Source organism: Enhydra lutris, unplaced genomic scaffold, assembly GCF_002288905.1.
Source record: "Enhydra lutris kenyoni isolate GAN:26980312 unplaced genomic scaffold, ASM228890v2 scaffoldscaffold9, whole genome shotgun sequence".
In the NCBI taxonomy this organism is placed as follows: Eukaryota; Metazoa; Chordata; class Mammalia; order Carnivora; family Mustelidae; genus Enhydra; species Enhydra lutris.
Window position 1 is genome coordinate 58,224,995 of NW_019154093.1, and position 26,330 is coordinate 58,251,324.

Consider the following 26,330-nt stretch of genomic DNA (forward strand, 5'->3'; position numbering starts at 1 on the left):
GGCTCCATCCCAGGACTCTGGGATCATGACCTGAGCCGAAGGCAGAGGCTTTAACCCACTGAGCCACCCAGGTGCCCCTCTGTATTAGGTTTTAAAGTAAATCACTTTAGGGATGCCTGGCTGGCTCAGTCAGTAGAGCATGTGACTCTCGATCTCAGGGTCGAGAGTTCAAGCCCTACATTTTGGGTAAAGCCTCCTTAAGTAAACAAATAAATCCCTTTATTTAAATTATCCAGAAAAATCCTCTATTTTGCATTTCTTCTTTCATTGAATTAATTTTAGGGTATATACATACATACCACGGTTATGTTTAACATTTCCTGTTATTTCTTTTTTACCAGAAACTTACAGACTTTTCCTGCTAAGACCTCAATTTGTATTTTAGAAAGCCAGAAGAAATACTATGAAAGTTTGAAATACCTTAAATCATCCAGAACTAAGGCATACATAATGAAACAACTCTTAGTACTTATACAGAAAGAGGTTCGTATTTGTTTACAAATGTATTTATCACTTGGCTTTTTTGTTGTCTTAATCATAATGTGATGTAAAACATAATATTACTCATTAACACTTTTTAGTTCCTATAGAAACAATTTTAAATGTTCTTTGAATGTAACTCAGTTTTACTTTTGTGTTTAAGGACATGTATTTATAGGCAACATTGTAATATCAGGATTTGATCCCATTGACAATGTCTCTGTCAAGTCGACAAACAGCTCTAGTTAACCCTCCACCACCAGAATATATAAATACTAAAAAAAATGGGCGATTGACAAATCAACTTCAGTATCTACAAAAAGTTGTCTTGAAGGCTTTATGGAAGCACAGTTTTTCCTGGCCTTTTCAGCAGCCTGTGGATGCTGTGAAACTAAAGTTGCCAGTAAGTATATCTTATGATTATGTTACTTATAAAAGAGAAAAACACTGTGAATCTCTGAAAGAAAGAAATAAACTAGTATTTTTTAAAAATTTATTTATTTATTTATTTATTTATTTGACAGAGAAAGAGATCACAAGTAGGCATAGAAGCAGGCAGAGAGAGAGGGGGAAGCAGGCTCCCTGCTGAGCAGAGAGCACGCTGCGGGGCTCGATCCCAGGACCCTGGGATCATGACCTGAGCTGAAGGCAGAGGTTTTAACCCACTGAGCCACCCAGGCGCCCCATAAACTAGTCTTTAATGTTATAAAATATATTTAATTTAATGAAGACCTCTAATTTATTCTGTACCACTGAAGAATTTTCTAGTGAGTAATTTTCCTAAACAACAAAGCTCATTTTTCTGAGCATTGAAATTCTTATTTTAACAGTTTGGTAAATTATAGTACGTGTTTTCTTGTTAGAGAATGTGTTACCTGACTTTTTTTTTTTTTTTAGTTTTATCTATTTACTTTAGAGAGAATGTGTATATGTGAGCAGGAGAAGAGGGTAAGACTCCAGCAGGCTCTGTCCTGAGCCTGGAGTCTGATATGGGGCTCCATCCTATGACCCCAAGGTCATGACCTGAGCCAAAACCAAGAGCTAGATGCCCAACCAACTGAACCATCCAGGCACCCTTCACTTGTCCTTTTGGTACAAGGTTGTCATGAATATCAGCTTCTTCATGAAGTTTTTCTTAACACTTACTTCTTGGTAGACTTAGGTGCATCATATACAGAATTCAACTTTTAAGCCTCTCTCTGGTATTTTCAGCCATCTGATAACAGAATAGTTAAGTAATTTGTTGCATAGTAAACCATGGCACTGGGATTATACTCTGGATCTGTCAGACTCCATAAAATTCTAGGTTTTTCTTCATGCCCTTCACTTTTTATTTTCCAGGATAGTTTTACTCTTACATTCTTGTTTTTGTGATACTTTGTTATTTTTTTCTCTGGAAAAAAAAAATGCCGTGGCAGTCAGCTTTCTCAGTATAAAATTTTCGGTTTCTAAATTATGGATTTTTAAAGATAATCTAGTTACAAGTGTATAACCTCTTAAATCTACTTGTGTACCAGTAGTTGTAGTGAATTTGTTCTTACTACTAACATTTAAAATTTCTTCTTAAAAACTAGGATTATTACACCATTATAAAGACCCCAATGGATTTAAATACAATTAAGAAGCGCTTAGAACATAAATATTATGTGAAGGCTTCAGAATGTATAGCAGACTTCAACATAATGTTCTCAAATTGTTATTTATACAACAAGGTATGTTGTATAAATTTATGTTATACTTGGTAATTCTTTGCTCTTATAAAAGATGTGTGTAGAATGTATGCTGATTTCAGATTTCAGGTCTTGATTTGGGTATTTTACAGACTTTTTAAGGATAATGTTTATTTTTTACTGGATTTCATAATTTTCATATATCTATTTATTTAGACTATTTCCCATAATTTTGCCTGAATAGCTGTAATGGTTTGTTATGTTTTAAAAAATAAAATACCAATGATAGTTTGTTTCTATAAGTATCATTTCAAAATGTTCTCTATCATACTTCTGCCATTTTAATTATAAATGGTAAACTTTATTATGTACTAATCTTGGTTAAATGTTCATGGTATGAATGCAGACAAATTATATATATCTAAACTTCATGACAAGTTAACTTAAAGATGAGACACATTCTCTGTTACATACCCAAGAGTAGTATTTGCATTTGTGTTAATGAATTGACTTTTCTGATAATATATGTGGGCATTTGACCTTAGTCTCCACTTTAGCTTTCATCCTATAAAACTGGATTTGTGTATTCATTTTTTTCTCCATAGAGTATTCCTGTTTTCCAGAGTACTGCATTCTTTTTAAGCTGTTCTGTATCTAAAAATTTTAAAACTGAAATCCCATTTATTCAAAATCACTGGTAATGCTACAATGTAATAGAAATTTTGGTTCCCAAACTCTCAGTGCCATCTTAAATTTAAGACTCTTAGCCAATATGATTTTTTAAAAAGTAACAATTCCAAGTGTCCTTTTACATTTAATATTTTAAAACAAAGTTCAGTTATTTTCCTTAAGTGCCTAACTTCAAAGTAAGTGTTCAAAGTAAGAACCTGCTTTAGGCTTTTGCTTTGTAATCTACTTAGTTTTTTTTTAATCAGTAGCAAATAAAGCAAGCCAAAGACTTCTATGCGGATAGTTAAGATTTAAAAATCGGAAAAAAAAAAGATTTAAAAACTGAATTAGCTCTGCAGTGTCATTTTATCACTTAGTTAATTGAAAACTGCATCACATCAAATCAAATCATGTACTTTCCACAGCCATGAACATGTTTTGTTTTAACTTATTTGTGAGGTAGAAATTTTAATTTCTAAAACCTTTTTGTATTAGTAGGATTTGTTGGATTGTAAAACCCTAGTACTCAGAAAGGCTACCTTGGTTATTTTTAGAAGTTAAAAGGGTAGAATGTTAGAATTTAAAATATGAGCTGATACACCATTTTCTGCACTTAATTTAGAAGCAATAAACAATGTTTAATAATATCTGAGAGTACTATGTCACTGCCTTCTCTAAGGTAGCCTAAATTGTTGAAATTTGGTACAGTGACCATATTGTGTAACCTTATTATGTTTAAAAATTTTCTAGCCTGGAGATGACATTGTTCTTATGGCACAAGCTCTAGAGAAGTTGTTTAGGCAGAAATTATCTCAGATGCCACAAGAAGAACAAATTGTGGGTGGCAAGGAAAGAATAAAGAAAGGTAAGACAGAAGAGGTTTATGTTTTCTTACTTTCTCTGTCTTTTGTATTATATATGAATGTGTGTGTGTGTGTGTGTGTGTGTGTGTGTGTGTGTAAATATAATGACTAGAACTAAATAATAAATCCCTCAAAGGGGATAGATGTTCAGAAGTCCTTCCATCTCCTGGGGCACCTGTGTGGCACAGTCAGTTAAGGATCTTATTCTTGGTTTGGGGTTAGGTGGTGATCTTTGGGTCATGGAAATGAGCCCTGCACCAGGCTCTGCATGGAATCTGCTTGGGACTGTCTTTCCCTCTCCTCTGCTCCCTGCCCTGTATGCATGTGTGCTTTCTCTCCTTCTCTCTCAAAATAAATGAATCTTTAAAAGAAAAAAAAAAAGAAGTCCTTCTAAATCCTATTGTATTGGTAAAATGTCTATTTAAACAGTAAGGCAGACTTTGAAAGCAAAGATGTATCATGCAAGATTAGGGAATATTGTATTGATTATGGCCTTGGAGCCCGAGATTTCCTGTAGTATAGTGCCATTCACATAGTAGGCATCCAGTAAATTTATTAGTATTTATAGTGGCTCTTGTATCTGTACTATGATATAAGATAGCCAAAATTGTCAATGTTTTCTTGTATGAAAAGATCCCATAGCTAAGAATGAAATGTTATGTTGGGTCTGAATATTCTCCTTTTTTCTAACTCTTAATTAAAAACAAAACAAAACAAAAAAAAACTTTAGAGAGGAACATTTTACAGCTAATAATTATAATATTTAAATACAGAGTTAAAAAACTAATCTTAAGTAATCAAATGGATTTATTGTAGAGGTTAACCAAGGTTGTCATAGATGAAATGTTGGTTTATTTTTGGATCGCTGATGGTGTACATTTTAGATAAGTTCCTTAATCATTCCATGTTAGTTTCCTCATGTATAATGTTAGGAAAATATTTCACTTTTGTGGCTGTAAATGTTTATAAAGTAAACATTGTTCACTTTATAAATTACTTTATAAAATTGTTAAGTGGTTGGAATATAAGAGACTTACACCACTACAAAGGTGGTGTGTATCGGTAATAATCTATGTTTTTTTTCCTTGTTGGTAGGTCTTTAAGATGGGTCATGACTTAAAGCTTTACTCAATCCTGCGAGATATTCATTGTCTTGTTAGAGTTCTTATTTTATTCTCACCTTTGCAAAAGCTTGATCTTAGGTCTGACAATATAAGGCCTAGGGTTCTGAAAGAAGATTAAAATAAGCCCTTACAAGGTAGATAATAAAAAGATCAGTTTGCTATTTAAATTGTTAAAGCAAAGATTATTGCTGACTTAAAATAGTATCTCTAGCAAGCTAAAAATTACCTTTAGAATGCTTCCCTTAAAAAAAGAAACACTTTAATATATTCTTAATGTTTAAGTTGTAGCTACTTGTTTCAGATGCTCAAATTACTGCTAAGAGCTTAAGTTTCCCTCAGACAAAAAATTCTTTGACTTTTCCTGCCAATATGTATTTGGATGTTTGTCATTTATAATGCATATATTATGGGGTTACAAAGATGTGTAACCACTCTCTCAAGTTCAATTTACATTTTAGTTAGAAATAAAACTGAAGGGGCTGCTGGGTGGCTCATTTGGTTGAGTGGCTGACTTTTAATTTGGGCTCGGGTCATGCTCTCAGAGTCCTGGGATTGAGCCCATGTCAGGTTTTGTGCTTGGCGGAGAGTCTGCCTCAGTTTTCCCTGTCTCCACCCCCTGCTTTCTTGCTCTATTTCTCTCTCTAAAATGAATGGATAGATCTTCAAAAAATAAATAAATGAAACTTTTTAAAAACAATAAGATAATGCATTATAATAAATGTCAGATGATATTACACATAGTACATGCTGTGGTTCAAGAAAGTAAGAAGTTGATTCATGCTGGTAAAGCTGGGTAAGGCTTTAGTGGTGATAGAACTTGAGTTTGGCCTTGAAGGATTGATAGGATTTAGCTTTGGAGTAAAGATCTAGGTTTCCAAATAACTTTCTGGGAATATTCTACTGCCAGTGTCATGGCATTTTTATGCACAGTGGTAGGGAAACTGTCATATGACAGTAGCTGGTCTAAATAATGGCAAAGAAAAACTTGAAATTTAGTACATTAAATTGAATTGGTGTTGATTTATTGATTGATGAAATTAGTTGAGTAGCTTTGAGTTGCTACAACACAGTTCTAGTTCTTGGGATATATCAATGAATGAAACAGAAACATTTGCCATCTTGGAGTTTACGTTCTAGTAGAGAAAGAGAGGCAAACAAACATGAGGGGTTCTGAGTGGGCCTCATTGAGAACTTAAGATTTGAACAAAGAAGAACCTTCCAGGCAGAGGGATCAGCTAGAGCAAAGGTCTATAACAGGATCCTTTACTCTTCTGTCACTTTGGGCCATGCCTTCAAGACTTGGATCTTTCCTCTTCATCTTGTCAAGGATTTTATTCCTTTGCTTTTCCTCTTTGTTTTGTACATCATTAATCTCTCCTTTGTGGAGTTAGTCTCATTACTCTATAAACATGCTCTAGTATCTTATTTTTAAAGTTCATCTTTTACTTGTCATTTTCCCACTACTGTCCCATTTTTTTGTTTTTCTCTTATATATTCATGAAATTCACTTCAGTGTAGGTTCTAGCCTCACTGAATCACCAAAAGATTCTTACCACACTGCTTAAAAAGTTCTTGTCAGTTGGGGTCTCTTACAGATCTTGATGTGGCAAAATTTAAGTAATATTTTTCTATTCTCACTTTACTTGACCTCTGTCAATATTTGCGTTAGGCTATTATCCCTTTTCTTTTTTTTCATTGATTAAAGAATATACACTTTATTATTCATAAATCCAAAAATAGAATATTTGTTACCTTATTACAGTTTGGAATTTTTTTCTCACCAAATCAAATTTCATTTGGTCAAGGCAGGCACTGGTAATAGATATTTATCATAATGGTTGTAATTACTATGTTTACCCTTTTAAAATTTAAATTCAATTAATCAGCATATGGTATATTATTAGTTTCAGAGGTAGAGTTCAGTGATTGATCAGTCTTATAGAATACCCGGTGCTCCATTACATCACATGTCCTCCCCAGTGTCCATCACACAGTTAACCCCACCCACCCCTACCCCTCTAGCAACCCTAAATTTGTTTCTTATGATTAGGAGTCTCATGGTTTGTCTCCCTCTCTGATTTTGTCTTGTTTAATTTTTTCCTCTCTTCCTCTATGATCCTCTGCATTCTCAAATTCCACATAGGAGTGGAGGTTATATGATAATTATCTTTCTCTGATTGACTTATTTTGCTTAGCATAATAGCCTCTAGTTCCAACCACACTGTTGCGCAAATTGCAAGATTTCATATTTTTTTTTGGATGGGTGAGTATATTCCATAGCATACGTATTCCACATCTTCTCTAGCCATTCATCTATTGATGGACATCTGGGCTCTTTCCATAGTTTGGCTATTGTGGACATTGCTGCTATCAACATTGGGGTGTAGGTGCCCCTTTGAATTACCACATTTGTATCTTTGGGGTAAATACCCAGTAGTGCAATTACTGATTGATAGGGTAGCTCTATTTTCAACTTTCTGAGGAACCTCCATTATGTTTTTCTAGAGTGGCTGTGCCAGCTTGCATTCCCACCAACAGTGTAGGAGGGTTCCCCTTTTTACATATCCTTGCCAACATCTGTCATTTCCTGACTTGTTAATTTTAGCCATTCTGCCTGGTGTGAGGTGGTATCTCATTGTGGTTTTAATTTCTATTTCCCTGATGCTGAGTGATGTTGACATTTTTTCATGTGTCTGTTAGTTATTTGTATATCTTCTGAGAAATGTCTGTTCATGTTTTCTGCCCATTTCTTGATTGGATTATTCTTTGGGTGTTATTTGGGTATAGATTTTTGGATACTAGTCCTTTCTCTGATATGTCATTTGTAAATATCTTCTCCCATTCTGTTGGTTGTCTTTGGTTTTGCCATCTCTTTCCTTTTCTGTGCCAAAGCTTTTATCCTGATGAAGTCCCAATAGTTCATTTTTGTTTGTTTCCCTTGCCTCTGGAGACATGTCTAGCAAGAAATTGCTACAGCTGCGATCGAAGAGGTTGCTGCCTCTGTTCTCGTCTAGGATTTTGATGGATTCCTATCTCACATTTAGGTCTTTCAGCCATTTTGAGTTTACTTTTGTGTATGGTGTAAGAAAGTGGTCCAGTTTCATTCTTCTGCATGTGGCTGTCCAATTTTCCCAACTCCATTGGTTGAAGAGACTCTTTTTTCCACTGGACATTCTTTCCTGCTTTGTCAAAGATTAGTTGACCATAGAGTCGAGGGCCATTTCTGGATTCTCAGTTCTGTTCATTGATCTGTGTTTTTGTGCCAGCATAATACCATCTTGATGATTACAGTTTGTAATAGAGCATGAAGTCTAGAATTGTGATGCCACCAGCTTTGGTTTTCTTTTTTACATTCCTTTGGCTATTCGGGGTCTTTTCTGGTTCCATACAAATTTTAGGATATTTGTTCCAGTGCTGTGAAAAAAGTTGGTAGTATTTTGGTACAGATTGCATTGAATATATAGATCGCTCTACATAGTGTAGACATTTTAACAATACTTGTTCTTCCAATCCATAAGCATGGAACGTTTTGCCCTTTCTTTGTGTCTCCCTCAATTTTCTTTGATGAGTGTTCTATAGTTTCTATAGTTCAGATCCTTTACCTCTTTTGCTTAGATTTATTCCTAGGTATCTTACGATTTTTGGTGCAATTGTAAATGGGATCGACTCCTTAATTTTTCTTCTTCTGTCTCATTGTTAGTGTATAGAAATGCAACTGATTTCTGTGTATTGATTTTATATCCTGCCACTTTGCTGAATGCCTGTGTGAGTTCTAACAATTTTGGGGTGGAGTCTTTTTGGTTTTCCACAGAGAGTATCATGTCATCTGTGAAGAGTGAGAGTTTGACTGCTTATTTGCTAATTTGGATGCCTTTTATTTTTGTTGGCTGATTGTTGAGGTTAGGACTTCTAGTACTGTGTTGAACAACAGTGGTGATAGTGGACATCCCTGCTGTGTTCCTGACCTTGGGTAAAGAGAACAATATTTGCCGTGGGCTCTTTATATATGACTTTTATGGTATTGAGGTATGTTCCCTCTATCCCCCCTCTATTCCTACACTGAGAATAGTTTTAATCGAGAAAGGATGTTGTACTTTGTCAAATGCTTTTTTTCACCTATTGAGAGGATTTTGTGTTTTTTGTTTTTGTTTTAGATTTTATTTATGTATTTGACAGAGAGATAGATAGCACAAGTAGGCAGAGCAGCAGACAGAGGGATTGGGAAAAGCAGGCTCTCCACTGAGCAGGGAGCCTGATGCGGGGCTTGATCCCAGGACCCTGGGATCATGACCTGAGCCAAAGACAGATGTTTAACTGACTGAGCCACCCAGGCACCCAGGATCATGTGGTTCTTATCTTTTCTTTTATTAATGTAGTTAGTGTATCCCATTGATTGATTGATTTGCAGATGTTGAACCACCCTTGCAGCCCAGGAATAAATCCCATTTGGTCAAGGTGAATAATCCTTGTAATGTACTCTTCCTTGAAATGCCTTTATTCTTGGTGCACACTCTAATTTTGTGAGTTTACTTCCCACTGTGTAGTCCTCTTAGCATTATCCTTTTCTATTAAACCTCTAAAATATTGGAGTTTTCTTTTCAGGGCTTGATATTAGATAATTCTTTTTCAAAATTCCATCTGTGTACTGTTAATCCCCAAATTATATCTCTAATACAGCCACTGAACAGTTGCACTTAGATGTCTTATACAGATGTTAACATTAACTGGCTCACAGTTAAACACTGATGTTCCTCAGATTATTCTGTGTAACAGAAAATGGTACTAATACACGGTTATTCAAGCTAGAATAGTAGAAGATGTCCTTCATTCCTTCCTTTCTCTCATTCTTTTTCACATTCTGTTCATTAATAAGTCATTTGTATTCAACCTTCAATTTGTTTTTGCAATTATCCTTGTTCTATGTGGTCTATTGTCTACACAATAACAAAGGTGGTATTTTAAAAATAAACTAGAATACATCATTAACCTGCATAAAGCCTCTCTTAAGTTTCTCATGTTAAAATGAAGTCTGAATTCCTACTGTGGCCCTTTGTGATCTGGTATTTGCCCAATTCTCCATTCTCATCTTGAGCAGCTTTCTCCTCAGTCACTGAAGTTTTCCCTACTGATTGTCTTGAAATACATTTTTACTGCCATCCCATTCTCTGACTGGCTACTTCTTAAATTCACAGTAAAATCTTAATTGGTACCTCTTCAGAGAGGCCTCCTGACTTATCTTCTTTATGTAGGTCTCTGTCTTAATTTAGTCAGCACCCCATTTATTTCCATTTTGGCGCTCAACATCACTTGTAATCAATTTGATTTTTTTTCTGTTTCTTACACTAGAGAATGTGCTTACCAAGTACAGAAACTGTGTCTATCTTGTTCACTGTTGTGCCCATCTTGTTCATTGTTGTGCCCTACCACCTAGAAAGGTGGCCTGATACATAGTGGCATGCAATATATATTCATGGGGTCCTTTTAAGTTCCAAGTACTGTATTACGCCCAAGATATATTGTAGAGATTGAAAAAAAGTTCCCTTCCCCTCACCGAGCTTTTTGTTCTAGTTCACAAATTTGGTAAAATTAAGTAAATGTAAGTATTCCTCATTATACTTAGCTATTTAGCTCCTGAGTTCTAAGAGCCACAGTTGGGATATCAAAAGATACGAGTTATCTCAGTTTATTTGGTTCCTAAGTTTTAATTTGTGGATAATGAGAACTCACAGATTGAGGAGTGCAAGTCCTGTCTTAAAATATATTCTAACCTTGGGGCGCCTGGGTGGCTCAGTGGGTTAAAGCCTCTGCCTTCGGCTCAGGTCATGATCTCAGGGTCCTGGGATCGAGCCCCGCATTGGGCTCTCTGCTCAGCAGGGAGCCTGCTTCCCTCTCTCTCTCTCTGCCTGCCTCTCTGCCTGCTTGTGATCTGTGTCTGTCAAATAAATAAATAAAATCTTAAAAAAATATATATATATATTCCAACCTTTTTGGGTCCTGAGTTTGTTAAGAATTCGAAGAGTCAGGGGTACCTATATGTTGTACATCAAATGTGATAATGGCAGGGAAAAAGTAAGAATAAGAGAACAAGAAAGTAGTGGGATTCAGAAGAGAGTTGTTTTACATAGGATGGCCTGAGAAGGTAACATTTCAGTAAAGACATAAAGGGAATTTGGAGTGAGCCATGAGGCTATCTCCTTCCAGGCAGAGAGAATAGTCTGTTTATGCTTACCAGATTTGAGGCTTGGTGGCAGACCAATAGGCTGAAGTGATAGGAAGTGAGGTTGAAAGGGGGGAGTGCACATAGGTAGAGAGAGCATGTGGGTCCTTACAAAGCATTGCAGGTTTGAGGTCTCCAATATTATATCTAAATGGCTCTGACAGGTGTTAGCAAGTGTGTGGGGGAGGGTTTCAAAGGGGAATTGGGAGTGTATTGTATTTATATTGCTAAAAAGCTGAACTACCTGAATTAGAATACAAAGAAAAATAGTTTATGTTTTACTCACATATTGACTCTTGTTCACACTTTACTAGGCATTCAACATAACATGACAGTTCCTTCTGTTAAAGAAAAACAATCCCCCACAGCACTAGAACAAGTATTTAAGCCACAAGTGATTCCCTCTGTATTTCCTGAGACATCAGTTTCTCCTTCAAACATGGCACAAGGTACTCCATTCAACTTGACCTCACAAACAGTGGCCCAAGTAAGTTCACCGTAGCTTTAAAATGTTTCCATGTAAGGAGTTGTGATGACGAAACCTTTTTTTAAGTTGATATGAAAATCTGTCTTCAGCTTACTGCAGTCAGTGTTTTTGTCTGTGTACATTTTGTAACGAGACCTAGGATGTGAACCAAATTTTAGAGATTTCTTGTAGAATTTGTACTGGTTTACTATATTTTTAGTGTTACTATCAGTTGCCCACCTATCCATTCTGTGTGTTATATAATTTCTTTTGGGTTGATAATTTAAAATTGTATACCATAGCTGATTTCAGGTATTCAGAAACTTGTTTTTGTATAACCATGACTTATTTTTCCATATGTCTTTCATTTAGGTTTACACAAGACAATTCTTTGAATATTGGGAAGAAAATACTTGAACTATTTATTTATAAAAGAGAAATTAAGCTTTACTAATATTTAACATAGGGAAGACTTGATGCTCTTAAGTTTGAAAACTTGCTCTGAATGCCCACTTAATTGTAATTTTTGTTGTTGTTGAACTGTTCCAGGTTACGAGGGGTGTGAAGAGGAAAGCAGATACCACAACTCCTACAGCTTCAGTAGTTAAAGCAAGTGGTGAATCTTCCCCAATGCTTGCAGAAAAGAAATCATTGAAAATGCCACCTATAAAAGAGAATGTGCTGAAGACTGTTTTGCCAGATTCTCAGCAACAGTGTAAAGTTGTGAAGAATGTTAAAGTGACCGAACAGTTAAGGCACTGTAGTGAGATTCTTAAAGAAATGCTTGCAAAGAAACACTTGTCCTATGCATGGCCCTTTTATAACCCTGTTGATGTTAATGCTTTGGGGCTCCATAACTACTATGATATTGTGAAAAATCCAATGGATCTTGGAACTATTAAGGTAAATGTTGTCTTAATAGAAGAAACTTCTTTTCTTGATCATAAAAGTACTCTTGTTCGTGTAAAAAATTGTTTTAATTCAGGAAAAGATAAAGAAGAAAATTAAAATCATTAGTAGGTTATATCACCTGGAATGAATCATGGGAAAATTTTTAAACATCTTTCTTTTTCTTCTGTTTTCTTCTATTGTTCTTTGCCACAATGTTTGAGTTGCAGTATGTAATATAACTCTGTACCCTGAATTTTCACATACTATGTTGTAGACATTTTCTCATTATATATTCAAGGTTATATTTTTAATAATTGCATGATTCTGATGTAATTTTGGGGAGGGGAATAAGGCATTGATATAGTTTCCAATCCCTCTCTACATTTTTGGGGGGGGATGTCTACTGCCTTCGTCAGGTTTTTTAAGTTACTGTTTTTTTTTTAATTTGATTTTTAAGTAAACTCTACCCCCAGCATGGGGCTCAAACTCATGACCCCAAGATGAAGAGTCACATGCTTTACCAACTGAATCAGCCAGGCACCCCTTAATTTTTAATTGAGGTATAGTTGACATACAATTTTATATGATTAAGGTGTACAGCACAATGATTTGACAGTTCTATACTTTATTTAGTACTCACCATGAAAGTGTAGTTACCATCCATCACCATAACAATGTTATTACAATATTGTTGATTATATTCCCTATTCTATACTATTCATCCCCATGGCTTATTTTGTGAGTAGAAGTTTGTACCTCTTAATCCCCTTTGCCTATTTCATTCATCCCCCTCTCTCCACCTTGCAATCATCAGTTTGTTCTCAGTACTTATGAGACTATTCCTGTACATATATATGTTTTGTTTTTTAGATTCCACATACAAGTGTGATGATAGTGGTATTTGTCTTCCTCTGTCTTATTTCACTTAGCATAAATACCCTCTGGGTCAATCCACGTTGTTGCAGATAACAAGATCTTACCATTTTTTATGGCTGAGTAATATTTTGTGTGTGTGTGTGTGTGTGTGTGTGTGTGATCCTCTTTATCCATTCGTCTATTGATGGACTCTGAGGTTCCTTCAATACCTTGGCTATTGTAAATAATACTGCAATAAACAGAGGTGCATATATATATTTTTTGAGTTAGTGTTTTTGTTTTCTTAAATGAATTATTTATATATCTTGGATATATATTATTTATATATCTTGGATATCAGATACATAATTCACATATCTCTTCTCCTATTCATTTGTTTGCCTTTTTGTTTTATGATATTCTTCACTGCGCAAAAGCTTTTTTGTCTGATAGACTTCATTTTTGCTTTTGTTTCCCTGGCCTGAGGGTAGACATCCAGAAAAATGTTACTAAAACTAAAAATGTTACCCATGTTCAAGAGATTACTACTTGTATTTTCTTGTAGTTTTGTGGTTTTTATGTTTTATTTAGGTCTTTAATCCATTTTGAATTTATTTTTATGTATAGTGTAGGAAGGTGGTTCAGTTTTCATTCTTCTGCACTTAACTCTAGTTTTTGCAGCAACATTTGAAGAGACTTGTCTGTTCTCCATTATATATTCTTGCCTCCTTTGTCAGAGGTTAATTGACCATATAAGTGTTGGTTTATTTCTTTCTGTCCTGTTCTGCTGATGTGTGGGTCTGGTTTTGTGCCAGTACCTCACTGTTTTGATTACTGTAGATTTGTAATATATCTTGAAATCTGGGATTGCAATACCTCTAGTTATGTTTTTTTTAAATTTTTTAATTTTTTAATAAACATATAATGTATTATTATCCCCAGGTCTAGTTATCTTCTTAAGGTTGCTTTGGCAATTCACGCTCTTTGTGGTTCCTTAAAACTTTTAGGATTATTTGTTCTAGGTCTGTGAGTACTTCTGTTGGCATTTTCATAGGGATTACATGAAATCTGTAGATTGCTTTGGGTGGTATGGACATTTTAACTATTCTTCCAGTTCATAAGCATGGTTTGTCTTTCCATTTATGTCTTCACTTTCTTTTATGAGTGTCTTATACTTTTCAGAGTACAGGTCTTGTACCTTTTGGTTAGATTCATTCCTAGGTTTGTGTTTTTGCTTTTTGATGCAATTATAAATGGGATTGTTTTTCTTAATTATTCTTTCTGCTACTTTCTTATTATGTAGATGCAGCATATTTCTGTATATTAATTTTGTATCCTGCAACTTTACTGAATTCATTTATTCTTATAGCTGTTTGGTAGAGTTTTTAGGTTTTTCTATATACAGTATCATCTCATCTATAAATAGTGACAGTTTTACTTTTCCCTACCACTTTGGGTGCCTTTTACTTATTTTTCTTGTATGATTGCTGCAGCTAGGATTTTTAGAACTATGTTGAATAAAAATGATGAGAGTGGCCATCCCTGGTCTTGGTCTTAGAAGAAAAGCTTTCAGTTTTTCACCATTGGATATTATATTAGCTGTGGTTTTTCATATATGGCCTTTATTATATTGAGGTATGTTTGATTTAAACCCACACTGTTGAGAGTTTTATTGTGAACAGATTTGAGTTTTGTGATATTTTGTCTACATTTATTGAGATAACCATATGGCTTTTACCCTTCATTTTATTCATGTATTATATCCCATTGATTGATTTGTAGGTATTGAATCATCCTTGCATTCCTGGGATAAATCCCACTTGTTTATAATGAAAGAATTTTGCTAATATTTTGTTGAGGATTTTTGTATCTGTGTTCATCAGGGGTATTGGCTTGTAATTTTTTTTTTTTTAGTAATGTCTTTATTGTTTTGTTATCAGGGTGATGCTGGCCTCATAGAAGGAATTTGGAACTTTTTATTCCATTTATATTTTTTTGAATAGTTTGAGGAAGTTAGGTGTTAATTCTTTAAATGTTTGGTAGGACTCCCTTGTGAAGCCATGTGGTCCCAACTTCTGTTTCTTGGGAGTTTTTGATTACTGATTCAATTCCATTATGAGTAATTGGTCTGTTCAGATTTTCTATTTCATCATGACTTAGTCTCGGAAGATTGTGTGTTTCCGAGAATTGATCCATTTCTTCTAGGTTATCTTAATTTGTTGTCCTTTTTTTTTTTTTTTTTTTTTTTGTAATAGTCTCTTATCCTTTGTATTTCTACGGATTGGTTGTTTCTTCTCTTTAATTTCTGAGTCCTCTTTTTTTGATGTGTCTGGGTAAAGGTTTATCAATTTTGTCTTATTTTTTCAAAGGATTGGCTCTTACTTTCATCTGTCTTTTTTGTTGTTTTTTTAGTCTCTTAATTTCCGCTCTGATGTTAGTATTTCTTTCCTTTTACCAATTTTGTTCATTTTTAAATGTCTTTTCATTTTGAGGAAATTTTTAATAAAATCTTTCATTTAAATGTTCAAGGTTGGTTTGAGGAATTTATCTTTTCATTGCTTTCCTAGGATCATATTTGTCTAAGATTTTCTGGAAATGCACTATTTTCCTGCTTTTGTGATTATGTTCCTCTTTTCTTTCTTTTTTTTTTATACTTGGAATATCAATCTTCCTTACCTCTTCTTGTCAAAATTCATTGGATATTCTCAAGGTCAAAAAATATAAAACAAATACAGCAGGATTTTAACATTTGTCAAATTTGGAAAGTGGGTGTCTGTTTTGGGTATTACCTGTGTTCTTCTGTACGTTTCAACTATTTCATAATATAAATAATTAATGTAAATGCTCAAATGATTATTGGACTGTGTTGTTTGTGAATCCTATAATTTTTCCTTAATTTAGGGGAAGATGGACAACCAAGAATATAAAGATGCATATGAATTTGCTGCAGATGTTAGATTAATGTTCATGAATTGCTACAGATACAATCCTCCAGATCATGAAGTAGTAACAATGGCAAGAATGCTCCAGGTAAGTTGATAGGTGTGCTCTGAAAGTGAGTTTTCTCTGAACATAGTTTGGAAATTTTATTTTATTTCTTTAAAAGATTTTATTTACTTGAGAGAGCATAAGTGAGAGAGATCACAGAAGGAGAGGGAGAAGCAGACCCACCACCGAGTAGAGAGCTTGATGCAGGGCTTGATCCCAGGACCCTGAGATCATGACCTGAGCTGAAGGCAGACACTTTAACTGACTGAGCCACCCAGGTGCCCCTAGTTTAGAAATTTTAGAGAACCATAAGTCAATAAAGAATGCCCCACTTCCCAAATATAAAGCACAATTTATTAAGTAAATTGACTCTTAAAATGGGGTTGTTTTTTAAGGTGTAGTACCCATTAGTAATAAATCTTTTAAGGAGGCTGCATTATACATAGAGGATATGGGGGAAATATTAGTGAAGAGGGGATGGTAGATAGCTTTAGATAGGATTGACTAGAACCCATGTTCCCCTGAAGGTAAAGCTCTAGGGCTTTTGAGTGGAATGCAGTGGAATTCGAGGTAGTGGAATGATGAATCAGCCATAGGACAGGAGTTCCTTGAAAGAAGGTCCTCTATACAGCTTAAGAGGTCTATCTTACATGGAAGAGAAGAGAAAAGTTTTAAGGTTGGCAGGCAAGGAAGCATGAGTCTTATGTTACTTCTTTGGTTGACTGCCCCCGCCCCACATTTTACAGAGATAAAATGGAAATATAACACTGTATACATTTAAAGTATATAATAGAATGATTTGATGTATATACTATGCAATGATTACTCAAAGGAAAAATAGAATTATCATCAAAATATGACATTTGCTGGGGCGCCTGGGTGGCTCAGTGGGTTAAAGCCTCTGCTTTAGGCTCAGGTCATGATCCCAGGGTCCTGGGATCGAGCCCCACATCGGGCTCTCTGCTCAGCAGGGAGCCTGCTTCCCCCTCTCTCTCTCTGCCTGCCTCTCTGACTGCCTCTCTGCCTACTTGTGATCTCTCTCTGTCAAATAAATAAATAAAATCTTAAAAAAAAAAATACGACATGGGCGCCTGGGTGGCTCAGTGGGTTAAGCCGCTGCCTTCGGCTCAGGTCATGATCTTGGAGTCCTGGGATCGAGCCCCGCATCGGGCTCTCTGCTCAGCAGGGAACCTGCTTCCTCCTCTCTCTCTGCCTGCCTCTCTGCCTGCTTGTGATCTCTCTGTCAAATAAATAAATAAAATCTTTAAAAAAAATATGACATTTGCTGAAGGGTGTTACTGCTGTATTAAGTTGGTAATACAGAAAATCTTTTTACATAGTCTAATTTTTTATTATAGGATGTTTTTGAAATGCATTTTGCAAAAATCCCAGATGAACCTGTGGAGAGTATGCCTGTCTGCTACACAAGAACAGACACCACAAAAATCCTTGGTAGAGAAAGCAGTAGTGAAGCTTCCTCTGAAGGTAACTCTTCTGGAGATTCTGAAGATGAACGAGTTCAGCGTCTTGCAAAGCTTCAGGAGCAGGTATTTGATTGTATTGATGAAAGTTTTTGTATTTTTGTGAGCTGTTGTTGCAGATCTATTATAAAATCTTTTTTGTAGATTAAAAGCTGTTACATTTAGATCACTTAGGAGCTATGACTTTATTTACTTCCTGCCACGTTTGTAATGTTTAGTAGTCTTACACAAAGATCTATGTATCTTAAAATTCTGTTACCTTTCTAACCACAAGGAATTTATACTCATTGAAATAATTTACATGACTTAATACAAGATATTTGATGGATGAGTTTTTGTTCAATATTGCTACCTTTTATGATACAATGTTAATCTACTCCTAGCTCAAGCCTGAAAGAAAACAAAGTTGAGATTACCTAGAAATGTTCATTTTCATGGTCTGTTTTTAGTTGAATATCTTAGTTTATGGATTGAGCATGGAATAGTATTTCTGATTTAATGTATGCCCTTCAAAATGATGAATTTGTGGAATGAAATTAGAACTTGAAGGAAATGTAATATGAAATGAATTTCAAAAGGATAGGGTTGACTTTTGAGTGCCTTCATTTTTTTTTCCTAATGTGTTTAGAGCCATGAATGTTGAAAGAATTTTTTTCTTTATTAGCTGAGAGCTGTTCATCAACAGCTACAGGTTCTCTCCCAAGTACCTTTCCGTAAGCTAAAGAAAAAGAGTAAGTCTAAAAGGGAAAAGAAGAAAGAAAAGGCTAATAACAGAGATGAAAATCTAAGAAAAAAGTTTAATCAAGTGAAATTAAAGGAGAAATCCAAAAGCAAGTAAGTATCTTTTATAATGCCTTATTCGTATAGTAGTATTATTTAACATAAATTTGACTAAATTTAATTTTTGTTTAGTCAGCCAAAGAAGAGGAAACAACAGGTGTTTGCTCTGAAACCTGAAGATGAGGATAATGCTAAGCCTATGAACTATGATGAGAAAAGGCAGTTAAGCTTGGATATAAACAAACTCCCTGGAGATAAACTCGGGCGAGTAGTTCATATAATACAATCAAGAGAGCCTTCTCTGAGAAATTCCAACCCTGATGAGATAGAGATAGACTTTGAAACACTGAAAGCATCAACACTGAGAGAACTGGAAAAGTACGTTGCGGCATGTCTAAGAAGAAAAAGACCGATAAAACCTCAGGGTATGTATTTCTATCAGTAGAAAGCAGTCTGGTATTTGTGTTAGTTTTTGATAAGACTTTTTTTCCCTCTTAAATCACATAGGTAAGAAAATAATGAAGTCCAAAGAAGAATTTCATTCACAGAAAAAACAGGAGTTGGAAAAGCGGTTACTAGATGTCAACAATCAGTTAAATTCAAGAAAATGTCAAGCAAAACGTAGGTGGCAGTTCTTTATGTATTTGTTTTTAAAAAAGGGAGCAGGTTTCTTTCTTTTTTTTTTTTTTTCCAAGTGTTTGTGTGGTTATTTGATTCTGCTGGCATTGTAATGTGTTTTCCCTGTTTTGTAGCTGAGAAAACCCAGTCATCCAAGGCTGTTGGAAGCGGTTCCCGATTGAGTGAAAGCAGCAGCAGCAGCACTAGCAGCTCATCGGAGACTGAAAGCAGCAGCAGTGATTCAAGCTCCTCGGGCAGCAGCAGTGATTCCGAATCAGGTTAGCTGTCCCCTTAAGTGTACCTCTGTTTGTGGGAACATTTGTTTCCTGTATTATTGAGACTTATATTTTAAAGAAATGTTTGTCATTTACCCAGAACCTATGGTTTGGATGCCACAGTTATTATTTAATTGCATGTTGACATTTTTCTATTTTCTTTAAAAGAGATACTGTGTAAAAAGGAAACTTCATATTATTTGTATAAGACTTACAGGTTTGTAATGTTGAAAAGAAATTTACTAAAGGTGGGAGATAGTTTCTTAATATATAATACCACATCTTAATTCGAGAAAATAACAAATAACAAAATTCCGATCTTCACTTCTTTTTATAAAATAAAGGCTTATTTGAGGACATCTTTCACTTTACTCTGCGTGATATATCAGACCACTCTAATGTTGCAAAGTATGTCCTGTTGTGACAGTATATTCTAAATTGAATAAGCACTTTGAATTGTCATCCCAGAAAACGTTTAAAGCAGAATTTTATTCACTTTTGCGTTTTCACTAATAGATACTCCATTTATAGAAAAATGTACTTCAAATTGAGATTTTCAGTTATACTAAAGTTTCATATTACCCTGGTAGTTTATCATCAACTGTATCAAGCTTAATTCAGTCATGTTTTCTTTGTGCTCTTTCATCGATGGTTGTGTAGTTGAGAAGTAATCACTGCCCCAAGGATACTGACTTGGCAGGGGCATGCCATTATTGTCCACCAAAAGATACATTCAGAATACAGGGCACTTTTGTGCCTAAAATTTTGCTTTATTTTAAATGAGTTTTTTTTGTTTTGTTTTGTATTGTTTTTTTTGTCATGAGATTTAGTTTGCTTTTAAAAAAATATCCTCCACACAATAGTGTCACATCAGGGATTCTTAAACACTTGTAAGAATGTCCCTCTTATTTCAGTCTGGTAGTAAGGGTCTGCTGGCTTGCAGTACATTTCTGTTTCATTTTTGGTTTGTTTTAGTTTGCATTTATGTGGTGCTGATTGCTGCGTTTTGTTTTTACATTTCTAAAGTATATAGTGGTAAACGTTTTTGTTAGAATAAAAAATTTTTACTTTTGTTGAAATTTGTCATAGTAAATTTTTAAATTATTTTTGGGTTCTGATTATACATTATTTCCTTATATTTGACTTTAAAGCATAAAACAATGCTGGAAAAGTTTGTAATTAGCATTTGTAATTTCATCTAATAAAGCATTTGTGGCCTAATAAGTTAGAGCACTTCGTCTTTCATTTGTAGGATAAAACTGAGTTATCCAATTATATATTGGCTACTGATCAATAAATGCCTTGAGCATTAGGGGAAAAGTACTATATACAGAGTGCTTCAGTAAAGGTATTCAAAAATACCTTAATTTTAATTTGAATTATCAATTTCTGATAGTCTTCTAATACATTGCTTAGAGGAAAGATGTTCATCATCCACTATGTGTGCTTAAAGTGGTGTAATATGTATGTTTTCCTAACTTTCTAGTGGAATATCTTGGCCTCAGAGTTACAGTTTTTTTTAACACCTTTGTGTTGAATTTTTATTTTATGACTGATGTTCTTTTTTAATGTAATCTTTTTCAATAATGGACTGTTTTTGAAAACACTGTGAAAATCAAAGGAACGCATTCTTAAATTTTAGCTTACATTTTGGATAATATATAGGTTTGTGACACTAAGGTCAGTTTGTCCTCTAAGAATGGTATGAGTTATCATTTTTCTTTGAAATTTTTGTTTTATAAATGTTGAACCTATGTACTTGATTTAAGAAACACTATATGTACAATGCGCAATTATAAATTGCAAACATGGTGCCTACCTTAAATGAGCATTCAATTCTGTTTTGGTTTTTTCTTTTGTTTGTTTATTTTGTTTAGCAAAGTAAATTAGTAAGTGAAGCTGTAGGACCTTTGTCCTAAGTATTAACTTAATTGTATGCATTAAAATACTGTAAGGCTCAAAAAAAAAAAAAATAAAATACTGTAAGGCTCTTAATTTTTAGTGTGTAATCTAAGAACTTTTTTTTTCTTTAAAGATTTTATTTATTTACTTGACAAACAGAGATCACAAGTAGGCAGAGAGGCAGGCAGAGAGAGAGGAGGAAGCAGGCTTCTTGCTGAGCAGAGAGCCCGATGTGGGGCTCCATCCCAGGACCCTGGGATCATGACCCGAGCTGAAGGCAGAGGCTTTAACCCACTAAGCCACCCAGGCGCCCCTTAAGAACATTTTTTATTTGAACAACAGAAACCCTAAATAAAAGGACTGTAAATTATGAGAAATAATTTGCAGACCATATCAATAGCAATACTGAAGTAAAAATAAGTAAAGCATCTACCGTTCTTAATTATGTACATGACAGTCTCAAGGAGCAGATGACAAATCCCAAGTATGTATAAGTCTCAGGTTGGAGGGAAATGGAATGACTTACTGAGAAAATACAATTTTTGAAAATTAGGAATATTAGCAAAAAGTCTGTCATGTAAGTAAAAATTATGTGTAAGACTCAGGGTGGAGGGAAATGGAATTACTGAGAAAATACAATTTGTGAAAATTAGGAATATTAGCAAAAAATCTGTTATATAAGTAAAAATTAACTGAAAATATGCAGAAGATTTTGTAGCTTTAGAGTTTATTATGATTTGCCCAGAACTGAAACTTGGAATATCTTTATTATCATAATTCTGGTTAATAAGGCTTTTGATTATTTAAGATAGGTGATAAGAATATAAGTTCATTTCTTCAAAATGTTAATAGAGGAAATTTTTCTGAAAGCTTTTGTGAGAAATTCTTTCCTGATAGAAGATTATTGATCTTTAGCAATTTTTTCTTAATCTGTTTTTTAATACCTGCCTTTTGGAATTTTTATAGCAGCTTGACTGTATGCAGTTTTCTTAACCAAGTCATAATCTTTTGTGATTTTGGTTATCAAGGACAGAGCTCTACATTAACTTTTCTTAATTCCCCAGTATTATTGACTCATTTTCTTCATTTATCCTCTATTATGAGTTGGTCTGTCTTTACTCCAGTAGCATTCTGTTCAGATGTGTGAAATGGGTGTGCAAAATGTTTGAAAGGTAACATCTGTGAAAAACATTTAAGTGTCATAAATTGTGTTACAGTTGTTTATTCTACATTATTTTTATTTATTTATTTATTTATTTTTTAAAAAGATTTTATTTATTTACTTACAGACGAGATCACAAGTAGGCAGAGAGGCAGGCAGAGAGAGAGAGGAGGAAGCAGGCTTGTTCAAGCAGAGAGCCCGATGCGGGACTTGATCCCAGGACTCTGAGATCATGACCCGAGCCAAAGGCTGAGGCTTAACCTACTGAGCCACCTAGGCGCCCTCTTCTACATTATTTAAATGGTTATCTTCTCTGTATTCTCAAACCTTATTTTGTATACTTTTGAAAAATATGGACTCAATTCTCCTTTATTAAATAGGATTAATTAAATGGCAGAGATTTGATTTCCAAGGAAAGTTTGATTTAAAAATTCTTTAACATTTCAAGCAAGATATTAAATCCATTCCAAGAATAGAGTTGGAATGAAATCCTCAAATCTTTGAAAAATATAAATGAGCTATCTGTGGGGTAGAAGCAGTACTTGATTGTAGATGTGTTGTAATTTGGTTTTATAATTTAAATTATTTTCTTGACTAGCAACAGTATATGGAAATTGTCATGTGCAGATTAGTCAAGAACATTTATTAAACATTGGTATAAACATAGAACCTTCCTAAATTATTTCTCATAACCATTAAAATATCAAATGTCAGATCAAAGATGTTAATGAGGTTTGATAATAAAATGGATTCCAGATGCTTATATCCTATGTTAGCTGGCCTCTGCTAGTGTGTACGCATAACCTGTTGAGAGTTTTCTAATGTTCAACAACTTCGGCTATCTTGAGTGTTATAATAGGGATGAATATAATAATTAATAGATTCAATCTTGTGGTGAATATTACTGAGAAACAAATGGGAACAGCTCATAGGTAGTAGTGCTTTTGATAGAAATCTTGTGGGAAATAACTTTAGGAACTAAGTGTAAGCTCAAATACTCAATTAGTATAGAATATTTTTCAGGAATATTTAAGATTTCAATTGTTTACTACTTACACACAAAGGAAACTCAGTGGTTACAGCATCAATTCTTTATCTTTTTAGACAAAGTGAATTTGTCACTTTGTTAGACTTTTTGCTTTCGTTGGCTTCAGGCATTTTTAGAGAATAAAATCTATGAAGTTCTCTAACAGTTTTTTTTTTTAAAGCTTAGTCATGGGTGAATTACAAACAGGAATAAAACAACTTCTCTTTTTAGTTCTCTACAACCTAGATTTTCTGTAGAAGTGACAAGGATATGATTTTTTTTTCATGCAATGGGAAAAGGACAAAAAGGACTTGCTTCAAGTCTGGATTTTGTTTTACCTCTTTAGGAGGGGGATGGTTTAGTGAATGTAGGAAGTGTGAAATGACAGTTTGGGAATAATCTTTGCCATTTAAGAAAAATGATCAGAGTTTATCATGAAATTTTTAAAACTTTATGACTTTTCTCATCAATTAAAGTGTTTTCAAATCAAAAGCACCAGAAAAATTCAAAGACCCAGGCTTGATTGAAAACTTAGATATATATTGAGGTCCATACTTGAGCCTTTGAGTCTTCCAAATTAGTGATGATACTTGTCTTGTGCATTTAAATATTTTCTGTTAAAAATGGATCTTCCTGAATAAGCAGTCTGTCTAGAATAGTGTTTTCTCAGTACATTAGAGTCACCTGTAAAACTTTTTTAAAAATAGTGTCCAAACCTGCAATGAATAGAGAATGGGGCCAGGTATATGTGATGTTAAAAGTATCTCAGGTGACTTAATGTGCTGCCACATTTGAAAACCAGAGGTCTATGGTTTTTTTGCTTTGTTTCCACTTCTTAACTCTAATTATAATGACTTTGGTACAAGGAACAGCAGTTTATAATTGGGTTGTTCTGGAGCACCTGGGTGGCTCACTCGTTTAAGTGTTGTGCCTTCGGTGCTGGTCATGATCCCAGGGTCCTGGAATCGAGCCCCACGGGGAGTGTGCTGCTCTCTCTCCCTCTACTCCCTTCTCCACCCCCCCCCCAACTCATGGTCTCTCTCTCTCTTCTCGCTCTCTCACTCTCTCTCAGATAAATAAAATCTTTAAAAAAATAATTGAGTAGTTCTTCTATATTAAAATAAGTACCAAACTCTTCAATGAAAATTGCCAAGCGGTCTTTAAAGGAATCAAAATTTTTTAGTTCAAAAACAAATTGCTTGATTTTTTTTTAAAGATTTTATTTATTTATTTGACAGAGAGAGATCACAAGTAGGCAGAGAGGCAGGCAGAGAGAGAGAGAGGAGGAAGCAGGCTCCCTGCCGAGCAGAGAGCCCGATGCGGGGCTCAATCCCAGGACCCTGAGATCATGACCTGAGCCAAAGGCAGAGGCTTAATCCACCGTGCCACCCAGGCGCCCCTTGATTTTTTTTTTTTTAATCAATAGAACACATCTTTGGTGATAAGTTTGGGCAAATCATTTAACGTCTCTGGACATTCTTTCTTATAAAACATGGTAGCGGAACCCAGGAGTGACTTCCAATTACCAATCTAAACCCTGTACTATGTAACAGAAGTGTGATTTATTTTTCTAATATAAAAATTTTCAGTAATTTTTTTCTGTTTATATTATATGGTATAACATTCTGGTTTTATACTATGGTATTACATTCATATTCAATGTATTAAATTTTTTAGCCCATACTATCTTGCTGATAATATTTGCTATCTCAAGCATTTATCTCAGTGCTTTGATAGGTAATGGGTATTAAACCAATTCTTGAAGCAAATGTTTGATTCCAGGTCTTTTTTTTTTTTAACTAAATGATTAAATTTTTTTTCCCTTAAGTTTAAACTGAAAACTTTCCAATCCAAGTTTTATATTGAGGTTTAAGGAAAGATGTGAAAATAGAACATATTACATAACATGCATAATATGTGTTCATTTAGTAGTTCACATTTATTATCTGATTCAGTCTTCTTAAGGTAGGTATGCATTTCATCACAGTTCCCTGGAGAATTAGTTGACAGTATATGTGTTACCACTATACTGCTCAATTTCATTAATATTTTCAAGACCTGGGGCTTCTTCACTAATTGAAATGATGTCTTAAGCTTGGTAGTGAAAATGTGTATGTTGTTCTTTTAATTGCAAAGTCCAGGAACTCATAAATAAACAGAAATAAACAGTTTTACTTTACTACATTCCTGAAAAGTCAAGTGTGTAAGAGTAGAATGAGAACCAAATTGCTGAGTTTTAGTCTGTCATTATTCATCTATCCATAGTCTATAAGACTTTTATGAAACGTACTATATTGGGTGGTTTTGACTTTTTTTATTGCAGTATAATTGACATACGATAGTCTATTAGCTTCAGGTGTTTAACGTAGTATTCAGCATTTGTATACATTACAAAATAATAACTACAATAAGTCTATAGTTACCATTCTGGTTTTTTCATTTAAAAATTCTTTGATGCCTTTTGCTAGTGTCTTCAGACTTGGAGATGCTAATTTTTAAAATTCTGAGCTTTATATATCAAAAAACTAAATAATGCCCTTGAATTTTTTAGTAGAACACTAATGTGGTATGTCATATTTTACTTTAAGTTTATACTTAAGAGTTTATGTAAATCATAGAATAATGTAGTTTAGCTGCATATTTGAATAGTTAAGATGTGTAGATGTGCATATAGTATATGACCATATTAATGAAGTCTGTTTTTTTTGTTTGAAGCCAAAGCCATAATTTATCCCCTAAATGTGAAAGCTCCTTGGATCTATAGCCTCAGTCTTTGCTCTCTGTATTCTTCCCTTCCACCTAACCCCCAACACTTAAATAATACTTAGAGGAGTGACATTAAGATGGTTCTCATCATTTCAA

The 26,330-nt window shown here is 34.3% G+C and overlaps 1 protein-coding gene across 1 annotated transcript in view; it reads left to right on the forward strand.

Annotated features, from left to right (window-relative positions):
- Positions 1-341: 341 nt before the first annotated feature.
- Positions 342-26,330, forward strand: part of LOC111143257 (bromodomain testis associated) — a 64,638-nt gene continuing 38,649 nt past the window's right edge. The window contains exons 1-12 of the mRNA XM_022496876.1: positions 342-483; positions 644-883; positions 2,055-2,192; positions 3,570-3,684; positions 11,338-11,510; positions 12,039-12,392; positions 16,137-16,265; positions 17,582-17,770; positions 18,369-18,538; positions 18,617-18,909; positions 18,992-19,105; positions 19,237-19,380. Coding sequence (XP_022352584.1) covers positions 695-883; positions 2,055-2,192; positions 3,570-3,684; positions 11,338-11,510; positions 12,039-12,392; positions 16,137-16,265; positions 17,582-17,770; positions 18,369-18,538; positions 18,617-18,909; positions 18,992-19,105; positions 19,237-19,380 — 2,008 coding nt within the window. The 5' untranslated portion in view covers positions 342-483; positions 644-694. The remainder of the gene's footprint in view (positions 484-643; positions 884-2,054; positions 2,193-3,569; positions 3,685-11,337; positions 11,511-12,038; positions 12,393-16,136; positions 16,266-17,581; positions 17,771-18,368; positions 18,539-18,616; positions 18,910-18,991; positions 19,106-19,236; positions 19,381-26,330) is intronic.